Consider the following 13,325-nt stretch of genomic DNA (forward strand, 5'->3'; position numbering starts at 1 on the left):
ATTAATTGTAATCCTGATTTAACAATTTTCTGTTCTGATATTAAGTCACTTTTTACTTCCTTTAAGAAAATGACCAAACCTTTAAATTCTAAGCTTTCTAGAACTAAAAATATTTTTGAATCTGTTGTAAAGAACCTTTAATTTGTTTTATTGTCAATATGTAATATTAATTTGTGTATACTATATCAATTTATTTTGTTGTCCGTATTCCCCCCTTGTTTTCTTGTTAATGTTTGTATCTTTTAATTTGCAATAAAAAAAAATAAAAAAAATATATGAGTTAATATTTTCCGGTTGTAGTTACCAAACTGGTACGAAAGTTGTTACATTGTCAGTACGTCCTGTAATTAGATTTCTGCTACATCCTGAGAAGGTAAGGAAGATTATCAATTATGTGGTCATTCATTTCCTTCAGATAACGTTGGAGTTGCGTAGGATCGTTTCCAAAGCGGTACTTAAGTAGTTACCTTATCAGTACGTCGAGTAATTACGCCCCTGCGACGTGCTGAGGAGGTAAGGAAGATGACCAATTATGTGGTCATACAATTACATTCGGTTAACGTTGCCACAACGTTTTGAGAAGGTATTGTTATGACATTACCAATCCATAACGTCAAGGTTAGTCGTGGTTACGTAATGAGTTAGCTGGGGTAACACAGTCACAACTTTTTTGGAAACGGGGTTGTAGAATCACAATCGTATAACAATTAGCCATAACATTCTGAAGGGGTTTTGACGTCATGCAGTGCAAACTGCAACATATTTGTCGTTATACAATATTTAGGGACGTTTTTATCAGCAGCGCCACTTACAATCAGTGCACAAAAATCCTGGAATGCGTCTTTAAAGCAAAAATATACTAAAACAAATAAACACATGGAGACGGCTTAAGTACGGGCCTAGCAGAGCGTCACCGGGAAAATACTAAAACTACTAATGGCGTAAGTGGGTCACCGACTTTTGCATGGAAAATCGGTTAAAAAAAAGAAAAAGACAAATGGGGGAGGGGGAGGGGGGGCGAACATGCACCCTAAAGTATAAGCTTAATAAGTTTGTTTTATTTCAAATCCAAATGTTTAGAGAATAGACTCAAAAAAATGTAAATGTCTAATATCTTTCTATCATACTTATACTTTCTAAGTCACGTTCATACAGTATGGCCAGAGGGGCAGTCATTTTGTTACATATATTTGGACAACGTATTTTAACTGCTTTTGAGAGACTTTAGAAAGCCTTGTTTTGTGTTTGACAAAATACTTTTGAAGTATTCTGATAGAAATGTGTCTTTCTTCAGTTGTGTACCTCATTGGAATAGTAATACACAGCATGTTCACGTTTGCATTTTGCTAATTTGAATCCAGTTTTATTGTCATACAGAACTCTAGATCCCAGAATTCAAACCTCCACGTGCTCATGACCTGTCACCAAACCAGCTACGTCACATTCCTGCATTTCCCCTGCTTGTGTGTGTCAGGGAGCGTTATCTTTTCTTTCCCGAACACATTTCTCTCTCGAGAAATACACCCATGACACGGCGGGTTTAATATCAGGAGGTGATCCAGGATTCCCAAGCCGTCCAAATCCAAGATTTGGGTGAGGATCTAGTGTTTTCTGTTTTGTGGATCGTTTTGCTTTATGAATTTAAAGAATGTGCCGGTTGAGTGTTCAGTAGGCTAACGTTACGGTGTGTAACCAGATCCAATGCGCCGGATTTTGTGCAAGTTCAGTTGTCCCTGCGCCCTGTGGCTAACTGATGATGATCCGGGACATTTATAACTGAGTTCTTGTCCATATGCAGTCACGGTAATGTAATATTATCACAATCAACGTTTGGCTCCGAGTTTAAATAACCTGTTAACTATATCGAATTTCTACTAGCTGATGAGATCCAAACGTCCTGGCTTTACTAATACTAGGTAGACTTGCTAGGCAGACTAACGACGTTAACCTGTTGACATTAGCTAGTTACTGTACAGCAGTAGCTATCTAGATAGCAAGTTAACTGTCGCTACAGTATAACTGGTCATTGCTTATTGTTTAGAACTCAGCTCTCGATAACGACACCTAGATAGTTAGCTAAATCCATTAGCCTCGGTTGCATCACCTTTGTTAGCGGCAGACCAAGACAGCGCGTAGTCAGGCGGAGCAGGGCGTGGAATCCGAGGCCGGACAGATGTGTGTGTGTGGTGGGGTCAGTCTTCTGACAGACACAGTGGGAAAATTGTTTGGTAACAATCAACGTTGTGGTTGTATGTTTGTTATTCATTATTAGCAGAACTACGCAATATGTTACCCTCAAGCCATCAATCATAATTTACTTATGCGGAGTACTGTAACCGGCGGAGTTTTCTAGATACGGAAAGGGCTAACTTGCGTCTTTGCGCTAACTGTACTTCTAGTTAAGCTTGCATTTGCAAACCAGCTGTTATACAGCGATGCTATTTAGCGTTTACCAGCTAGCCCTGTCCTGTCTCCCGCCCACTCGGACAGGGTTGTCACTAGATTCTACATTCTTGAAGTTACATCTGATTTGTTAGAATTAGTAATGATGTTACTTGTGGTTAAGGAGTGGTTATATTTAAAACCACATTTTAAGAAGACACGTTTTAAAAGTCCGTGTTATTGTTCCGTTTGTGAGTATAAAATCTTATGATGTCCCTGTACAGAGCTAAATAGATTTCTTGCCCTTGCACACGTAGAAGTTAGTTTCTTCTTTGCAAGGATTCTGGCTGTGAACTAACTCCGTAGCAAAAACAACAGAACCATATTGTTGGGCTGGAGCCAGAACCTAAGTGGGTTAGAAAACAATTCATTATTTTCCCATTGGAAATGCACAAAGCAAATGCTGAAAACCTTTTGGTTACTGGCCCTATAGCATAATCACTAGGCCATCTATATTCATTTACACACAATAAAACAAATCTTAATTATCTTACTAGTCAAATATGACAGTGACAGCAACAAGTCAATGTTAAAACGTAGAACTCTGAATTAAATGAATGCAGTATTCCAAATAGATATTTAAAGTCTGTGATATAACATGGCAGCATTCAGTCCGGCCAGACTCTGCTGACAGTCTGAAGAATATGACAAAGGCACACAAGGTGCTAATAGACAGTACACAAGTTCTTCATTTTCTAAAGAACCCATTATTTGCTTTGTTAAGTTAGAGATGATCCACTGTTGGCATGTTTGTACAACTCCCCTCTAAGGTCAGCTAAACAACTGCAACGCAAAGTCTCGTACTGAAATACATAGTAAACGCAATTACATTTACATTAGAAAGCCCATCTTACATCAGCAGTGTGTGTATGGATACTCAACTAGCAACTAAAATTAATGTAAGGACAGTGGCTGCATGATTCATTGAATTATGATCAAAATAACGGTATTGACATGTGCAATATCCCAATTGTCAACTTCTGCAATTTTTGGTTCAGAAGAAATGGTGAATAAGACGCGTCACCCTTACCGATGGGCACATGCCGTCCTCCTTCATAGTTTTTCATGCTGGTGCTCCATCTAAATATGCCAGTGGTGTCTTAGCAGTTTTGTAATGAAACAATGTCAGTTTCAGTTCACACTGCAGCAGCTAGCAAAGACGTCTGCTCTAAAATATTGCTCAAGAATTGAGAGCCTAACTACGGTTAAAGGCAGAATTGTAGCAAACGGCATCACATACAATTTGTATACAGTTGAGATCAAAAGTTTGCATACCCTTGGAGAATTGGTAATATATGTGCCATTTGTAAAGAAAACATGGCTGAGCAGGCTAAACATGTCTTATTTCTTATGGGAGTCCCACTCAACTGTAGGTCATAACAGAATGGCACAATCATAAAACATGGCAACAAAGAAGAAAATCTGCATACTCTTAGTTCTTAATACTGTGTATTGCCCACTTTAGAATCAATGACAGCATGCAATCTTTTGTAATAGTTGCCCCGAATTCTTGCAGGTGGTATCAAGACATCTCAGAGTTTTCCACTTTTTAATAAATTATTCTGTATTGACTGGCATTTGCAAGGCTTTGGATATCTTTTTATATCCTTTTCCATCTTTATAAAGTTCCATTACCTTGTTATGCAGGTCTCTTGACAGTTCTTTTCTGCTCCCTATGTCTGAGTATCTAGCCTATGTCTGAGTATCTAGCCTATGTCTGAGTATCTAGCCTATGTCTGAGTATCTAGCCTATGTCTGAGTATCTACGTGAAAGCTAACAAACTCATTTACTGTTTATACACAGACACTAATTGCAATTTAAAAAGCCACAGGTGTGGGAAATTCACCTTTAATTGCCATTTCCACCTGTGTGTGTCACCTTGTCTGTCTGTAACAAGGCCAAACATTCAAGGGTATTTAAACTTTAGATCAGGGCCATTTGGGGGATTTCTGTTATCATTATGATTTAAAAAAGAGCCAAACATCTATGTGATAATAAATGACTTCATATGATCACTATCCTTAAATAAAATACAGTTTACTGTTTTGCATGATCAGTCATATTTTCAAAATCCATGCCAACATTTCACAATTTCTGCCAGGGTATGCAAACTAATGAGTTCAACTGTATACTACAATGTTTTAGACACTAGTTGTACCTTCAAATCACTATGTGTTGCTTGTTTCAAGAGATTAATTTCTATTTTTTCAATTCTGTTAGAACATTATTCAAGAAATTATTTCTCTTCCATGCCGGATGACTCAACAGGGCTTTTCAAACTCCTCGCGGGATCACCACGTGGGATGCATGGTCTACTTTGATTGGTCAATTCTTAAGAAATTGAACATATTTTTTTTATGCCTGCCTAATCAGCCTTTTTGTGCACGAGCACTGCTTAGTGTGCCCTGGATAGTTACCTCATTAAGCTGAGCACATTGATGTCTTTGACTGTGTACTTTTTGTGTAAGTGGTAGGTCAGGTTTTACCAGTTATGCCTCGCTGTTGAAGAGATATTATCCAAGAGAGATTATAGTCATTATCATCGGCTTGTGATAAAGGAAACATTTTTAGTTTCATCAAGTTTCCGCCATGGCCTCTTTACCTAATTAGGGTTTTAGCAATTCACTGGTGCAACCTTACTGTAATTGTTATCGTTAGTCCTTATTTTTTCCGGATGCATTTTTTACGAATTCCTGTGAGTTAAAATGGCACAATGGGTCCCAACTTTACATAGTCATACAGTCTGAAGGGCCATAACGTCTGATAGAATGCCATGCAAAGTTTCATGTTGGTGCCATGATTGACCAATTAACATGTTTCGAGGCATAGCCATTTTGGTTTAGGTGAAAAATGCTTTAATGCTTTACTCCTATTGTACCAAATGACAGATCTTAACGTTATTTTATATTTGGCATCTATGGATGAAGCTCTTTAAAATGTTAAATTAACCAGCCCAGTATGTCAAAAAACATGGTTGTTATTGATCAATGACATGTCTGGGAGTGTTTTTGCACATTTATGTAAACAACACCAACATTCATGATCATATTATACAACCTGTTTCCATAAAACATGGGATGCTGTGTAAAATGCAAAGAAAAACAGAATGCATTTTAACCCTATATTCAATAGAAAATGGTACAAAGACAAAATCAAATGTTACAACTGAGACATTGTTTCTTGAAAAATGTGTCCACTTTGAATTTGATGCCAGCAACACAATCATCACAGTATTACACCAAGTCACTTAAACTTTAAGGATATTAATCTGTCTAGTTAGGAAGCATAAGCGATTGTGACTCAATGTCAAATGTTTTGGTGCAAATGGAAGTGACAACAGATGTACTGGAGAGGCAACAGTAAGACAACCCCCAAAAAAGGAATGGTTTTGCAGGTGGTGGCCACAGACGAAATCCCTTATTCAGATTGGAAACAAGATTTTATAATCCAAATATTGTGAAAAAAAGATAATGGTTATAAAATGCGATCTGGCTCAACTTATTGTGATCAGGCAATAATGTAATATTTACGACAGACCTAGTTGTAGTCTATATGCTATTTTCGCCTATATGCTAAGTTTTCATTCTGCCGACTAATTTAAATAAAAAACATTTGTTGGATCATAGCATTTGTTTTTTATTGCTGTTTAAATATAGGCTATTATATGGCTATTTAAAACATATGTCTGGTAGCAGTTCTATGTGGCCGGATTTCTGGAATTTAACGGCCAAATTGGCATTGAAAAAGATTATAATAAACTCTGATATGCAGTGGGGCAAAAAAGTATTTAGTCAGCCACCAATTGTACAAGTTCTCCCACTCAAAAAGATGAGAGGCCTGTAATTTTCATCATAGGTACACTTCAACTATGAGAGACAAAATTAGATTTTTTTCCCCAGAAAATCACTTTTTTTTTTAAATGAATTTATTGGTGGAAAATAAGTATTGGGTCAATAACAAAAGTAAATCTCAATACTTTGTTATATACCCTTTGTTGGCAATGACAGAGGTCAAACGTTTTCTGTAAGTCTTCACAAGGTTTTCACACACTGTTGCTGGTATTTTGGCCCATTCCTCCATGCAGATCTCCTCGCGGTGTGTTTGGGATCATTGTCATGCTGAAAGACCCAGCCACGTTTCATCTACAACGCCCTTGCTGATGGAAGGAGGTTTTCACTCAAAATCTCACGATACTTGGCCCGATTCATTCTTTCCTTTACACGGATCAGTCGGTATGGTGTTCTTTGGATGCAACTCAGCATTCTTTCTCCTCCAAACACGACAAGTTTAGTTTTTACCTATTTTGGTTTCATCTGACCATATGACATTCTCCCAATCCTCTTCTGGACCATCCAAATGCTCTTTAGCAAACCTCAGACGGGCCTGGACATGTACTGGCTTAAGCAGGGGGACACGTCTGGCACTGCAGGATTTGAGTCCCTGGCGGCGTAGTGTGTTACTGATGGTAGCCTTTGTTACTTTGGGCCCAGCTCTCTGCAGGTTATTCATTGGTCCCCCGTGTGGTTCTGGGATTTTTGCTCACCGTTCTTGTGATCATTTTGAGGTGAGATTTTGCGTGGAGCCCCGGATCTAGGGAGATTATCAGTGGTCTTGTATGTCTCCCATTTTCTTATAATTGCTCCCACAGTTGATTTCTTCACACCAAGCTGCTTCCCCATTGCAGATTCAGTCTTCCCAGCCTGGTGCATGTCTACAATTTTGTTTCTGGTGTCCTTTGACAGCTCTTTGGTCTTGGCCATAGTGGAGTTTGGAGTGTGACTGTTTGAGGTTATGGACAGGTGTCTTTTATACTGATGACAAGTTTAAACAGGTGCCATTAATACAGGTAACGAGTGGAGGACAGAGGAGCCTCTTTTGTAGGTGACCAAATACTTATTTTACATAGGAATTTACCAATGAATTCATAAAAAATCCTACAATGTGATTTTCTGTATTTTCTTTCTCATTTGGTCTCTCATAGTTGAAGTGTACCTATGATGAAAATTACAGGCCTCTGTCATCTTTTTAAGTGGGAGAACTTGCACAATTGGTGGCTGACTAAATACTTTTTTGCCCCACTGTAGCTCCCACCCACAGTGTTATTTTGCATACTAGAATCAGTCAGTTTGATGTTCAGTTCCACATTTATTTATTTAGGTATTTACTTTGACGTAGTTGTTCAGTGTAACAGTTTTCCTGTTTCTAATGAAGTCAATGATTGTTCATTTCCAAAAGGTGTTGGGGGGGCTGGTATTGGCCAATTAATCGGCTGTCAGCTTTGAATCCAACCCTCAATCGGTTGGTGCTTTTGGTTTATGTCGTCATTTTGTTCTTGTCGTTTGTGTTCACGAACTACACAATGTTCAGTGAAGATTTTGATCTTTAATATATTTCTTTCGAGACCCTATGTATGATTTAAGTGGTCCCTTAATTTTTTGGAGCAGTGTATTTTCAATTCAATATAGGGATAAATGATTTGCACATCATTGCATTCTGTTTTTATTAGCATTTTATGCAGTGTCCTAACTTTTTCCCGGAGCTGTATATCTGCAAGGCAGGATGTTATTTGAACTGTGGCTACAGCATAAATATGGACACTCAAACAATAATTTTTATTGTATAAAAATATATTCAACCAAGCCTTCATACCCTGAAATATTAGATTATTTGTATATTTGTTTACATTTTCATACATATTTTGTGTGTTTTTATGAAGTAGTCCAAAATGAGATGGGCATGATTGAATTTGTTTCAGCTGATTTCCATTGGTTGTGCTTGCAACTCTTTTTGTTTACAAAAAATATTCTCTATTTATTTTGCTGAGGTTGAGTGCAACCACTGAAGTGGTGCAGAAGTCACGAAGACGGATGTAAATATTGGACCGTTTTTGGCACATTAGTGGTATACATCAATCAAAAGGGGAGAGCCATGGGAACACATTAGTAATTTCCATTTTTCGCAATTGGTCATTAACCAAATCTATCCGAAGTCGTCAGTGTCATTTGTATTTTCACATACAAAATCACCATGAGAGAATGGTTTGGAGCTACAAATTGTCACCTTTTTAGAATCAAGAGATTCTCTTAAAATGTTAAAATGTTAAAAATGCTTTTTTCAGATGAAACTTTTTTCATTGTGTTTAGACTGGAGGTCGGTTTCATAATAGTAACTTATATCCAAGCTACTTGCTTGAATATAAGAAATCGTGAAAAAACTGGCCTTATTGTTTTCCTGTCAATGCTACTGAGCATTCTAATAGTTCATTTTTCCATGTTATGATAGTACCCTAGACAGTATAGCCAATGAGCTTTCAATGGTATACCATAAGTTTACCTTAAAAATTAACTGGCCTTTACACTGTTACACTTGTGAATATCCACTGTCGTAAAGCTTTTTGGCTCCCACCAATCCAAAGCAAAACCATTTCCAGTCATGGTTAAACATATTTATAAAAAAATAAAATATATATATATATATATATATATTATACCTTGTATCTTTATTGTTCTTTGTGCAATTATCACAAATCTAAGCCTTTCGCCTGATTAATTAGTTTCACTGAAAAACCCATATGTAGACTAATGTACAGAAAAGAGCGTGTGAGGAGGAATATTACTGTTAGGGAAGAGATTATGTGGAAGTGACCGAAAATAGTTTGCGGTAATATTCTTGGTATGCTGTTCTTTTACCTTTTTAACATTTCACTATCTCATATGCCAGCGCGGGTACCCAGTCTCACAATGGTCTTCATTTGTAACACACCAAGAGATTACATTATGATACGTTATGAATATTGCATCACAAACTGACCCTCATCTGCACGTTTGTCTCTACTCGGACAGGAAAGATACCTCAGAGGTTTTACTTTCATGGTCCATATGTTGCCATCTCTTTGAAATATATAGTACTTTAATTGGTGTTAATATCTCAATGTATATATGTTTTATTTTTGGTCACCATTTTAATCTGAAGGACCTCACTAATCACAAAAAGGTTTTCCATTTGGAACTCTAGGCTCTAGACAAAATGTAGATTTTAGATTTTTTTCATACTTTTTCTCAGCCAACAAGAGAAGTAGATCTACTAAACAGTGAAACCACCAAACTGTCAAACTACCATCCTTCCTTACTGAAACAGTTTAGGCTACCTATTATATTGACCAGCTTGCTGCTACAAGTAAGTTATTCCAAACTGAGTCTGGCACAGTTGTGGGAACATATGTACATAACCACAGCAATTTGAATAGCACTGTATAGGGGCATTATCGTCATGGAATATGGGATTGTCATGAGGGAACAGTGTTTGGACCATAGGGTTCATCTGGTCCTATAAAATTGTCTCATATTCATTGGCCATTATCCAACAATGAAGAGCCATCATCAGACCCACGAGGTGGCTTCCCTAACCATTACCGATCCTCCACCATGTGTAGCAGAAATTTTTTTATTAATAAATGAGTGGAGAAACATACAGTAACAGTAAGCACATGCTCTCATACAGGTGTACTGCATGATACAGTTAAGCAGTTAAAATCCTGTCATGCTCTCTGGCATATATAAAAACTCTGAGCAGGCACAGTTGACCTCGATTTTGGATTTAGATGGTAAGGGGTAAGGATCTAAGTTTTAGACCGCAGTCTCCACCAACATCGTCAAAATACCAAAAGAGGGAATATCTTTTGTAAGAATGTTGTTCCATCCCTCCAGTAAAGTTCCAGAGACTTGCCAAGTCACAGTGACGCTTTTCTGGTGTTTCCTGGTTGCCTAACGACTTACTAACAAATGGTATTTCCTTTGATTTGTCACCCATCAGTATGCACTGCTAATTGGCAATCAACCTAATGTGACCTCTGTGGCAGAGTTTGTAATTGTGATTAAGTTGATTCAAAGTAAGTGCTTTCCCTTGTGGGTTCTGTTATTTTATCCATCCCCTTTAGTTTTCATCAATAAAATATTGATTATAAATTGATTTGTACAAATTATTTTGACAACATTTTGGCCTGTCCTTATTATCAAAGATGCTTTTAGATATAACCATTATCAAATGTAGCCCAAATGTTGTAACATAGTGGTTATAAATCATGTTGTTTAACAGCAATTATTACTATATCGGGGTAACCATCACCTAAATCCCAAATGTTCTTATTTACCAAGTAAAAGTCACAGACACATTGTAAAGTGCTACTGTAAGGGCTCATCCATTCCACAGCTAAAAACTCTGGGTTTAAAACAGTACAGTTCTAATTGAGAAATAATGAAGGAATAGAAATGTGGGATAACCCTCTTTTTTTTTTAAAGCTGTTTACCCGCAGTTGCAATATAAATTGTAGCATATTGGAAGCTTGTCAGAAAGCATCCTTCCTTCAGATGCAACTCGGAACATTGCCTCATGATAAGGAATGCTTATCTGTTGTAGAATCTACAACAGCAAGCACACCAGTGGCGTTGTTAGGCCTGGGCCTCTCAAATGGACCAAACATTTTTTTCTATAATTCTGATCGCGCATTATGACAATGGAGACATGTAGGCCTTTCAACGCCTCTGAAGCTCACTATATACTCTAAATAGATAACTATTCTACAATGGGTTGGTTCACAGAGAAAAGTTTAATGCTACCGGATGCAAATTCTTATTATATGTTTTGGGGGGTGTTCTTGCAGGGATATTCTTACCAACCTAAATGTTTTAATTCAATGAAAATTACTCTTCCCGAAAGGGAACTTCATTTATTTCAGTACACACAAGATACATGACAATTGAACACCCAGTAACTGCCAGTGATGAGTCGGATTACTAGTTTCAAATGGTAGCTTCTTTAATTTGTAAAGGGGAGTGGAGAGGAAGGGATGGAAACATCTGCTTGGGAGAGCCGAGGAAACACAGACACCAATCGTCTTTCATCACTGCTTTGGCAATGTTGTGTGATGTCATCAATCAATCAATCAATCAATCAAAATGTATTTATAAAGCGCTTTTTACAACAGCAGTTGTCACAAAGTGCTTTACAGAGACACCCGGCCTTAAACCCCAAGGAGCAAACAACAGTAGTGTTGAATTTCAGTGGCTAGGAAAAACTCCCTAAGAAGGTCGAATTTTAGGAAGAAACCTAGAGAGGACCCAGGCTCAGAGGGGTGACCAGTCCTCTTCTGGCTGTGCCGGGTGAGATATTAAGAGTCCAATTGGAATAATAAATAAATTTCTCTTGGCTAAATCCAGAGTATATTTGATTTTAGACTAGGTCAGAAGTATGACCAGGTGGACAAGGACAGGAACAGCAACGGTCCCCCCAAACCAGGTAATCCGCAGGTGTGGACCAGGACCTCATCTCCTTCTAAAATTTAAAATTGGAGGAAACTGAGAAAAGTTAGTAGTACATCCCTCATGTCCCCCAGCACAATAATATAGCAGCGTAACACCTTGGAAACTGAGACGGGGGGGTCCGGTGACACTGTGGCCCTACCCGGGGGAGGCCCCGGACAGGGCCCAACAGGCAGGAAATCAATCCAAGGGACACCCACCAACCGCAACCCCCCTGAATGAGGGCCGAGTATTGCTAGTAGCGTACAGCCCAACTGCACAAGTGCGCAATAGAGAATCAACAACAAGCCAGTGACTCTTCCCCCGAAGGGCATTGGAGGGAGGGCATCCCAGTGGCGACGAGAGCCCACCTGGCAAGACAGCAAGGGTGGACAGTATCAAGCCTACTGGTCACCTTCACGCCCCCGGGCCAGGCTACACCTAATTATAAACCGTGCTGTAGAGATGAGTTTTTAGTAGACACTTGAAAGTTTGCACTGAGTTTGCATTTTTAACCTTAATTGGCAGATCATTCCACAGGAGTGGAGCTCTATGAGAAAAGGCCCTGCCGCCAATTGTTTGTTTAGAAATTCTAGGTACAATTAAAAGGCCTGCGTCTTGCGATCTAAGGTTACGTGTAGGTATATATGGCTGGATCATTTCAGCAAGGTAAGTAGGAGCAAGTCCATGTATTGATTTATAGGTTAAGAGTAAAACCTTAAAATCAGCCCGAACCCTAACAGGCAGCCAATGTAAGGATGCCAGGACAGGAGTAATGTGTTCAAATTTTTTTGTTCTAGTTAGGATTCTAGCAGCTGTGTGCAGCACTAATTGAAGTTTATTTATTCATTTGTCTGGATAACCAGAGATAAGAGCATTGCAGTAATCTAATCTAGAAGTAACGAAAGCATGGATTAATTTTTCTGCATCAGTTTTTGATAGGAAGTTTCTAATTTTTGCGATGTTTCGAAGATGAAAATAAGCAACTCTTGAGACATATTTTATATGTTCTTCAAAGGAGAGGTCAGGGTCAAGGGTAACGCCAAGGTTTTTTACAGTTTTTTGGGATACGACCATGCAGCCGTCGAGGTTCACAGTGAGATCTGCTAACAACGCTATTTGTTTTTTGGGTCCTAAAAGGAGCATTTCTGTTTTATTTGAGTTTAAGAGCAAGAAATTCTCTGTCATCCACTTCCTAATATCTGAAACGCATGCTTCCAAAATAGCTAATTTAGGGGCTTCTCTTTCATCACTGCTTTGGCAATGTTGTGTGATGTCATCCATGGCTGCAGTGTTTTTCGGCACAGGCTGCAGTAAGGCAGTTGTCTAAGCTAAATGCTCTGATCATTGATTATTGTAGTAATAATGCAGTCCTTGTGTCATTGCCCCTGGGTCTCTGGGTTTTTCGTGATGGAACCTGGGAGGACAACGATGACCTGGATGGAAGTGATGTGACCTTGGCTCGATTCGCCAAATGCACTTCTGTTAGTGAATCCAAACTGGAGGTCGTCTATACTGTTAAATGTCGTGGATCAAGGGTACACTTTTTGAGGCAATGTTATTGGAAGTGGTGTAGGCAGCCATGT

At 38.5% G+C, this 13,325-nt stretch overlaps 1 protein-coding gene across 1 annotated transcript in view; it reads left to right on the plus strand.

Annotated features, from left to right (window-relative positions):
- Nucleotides 1-924: 924 nt before the first annotated feature.
- ctif (CBP80/20-dependent translation initiation factor) overlaps nucleotides 925-13,325 on the plus strand; it is a 133,267-nt gene continuing 120,866 nt past the window's right edge. The window contains 1 exon segment of the mRNA XM_029124925.2: nucleotides 925-941. Coding sequence (XP_028980758.2) covers nucleotides 937-941 — 5 coding nt within the window. The 5' untranslated portion in view covers nucleotides 925-936.

This window comes from Esox lucius, chromosome 14, assembly GCF_011004845.1.
Source record: "Esox lucius isolate fEsoLuc1 chromosome 14, fEsoLuc1.pri, whole genome shotgun sequence".
Taxonomy (NCBI): Eukaryota; Metazoa; Chordata; class Actinopteri; order Esociformes; family Esocidae; genus Esox; species Esox lucius.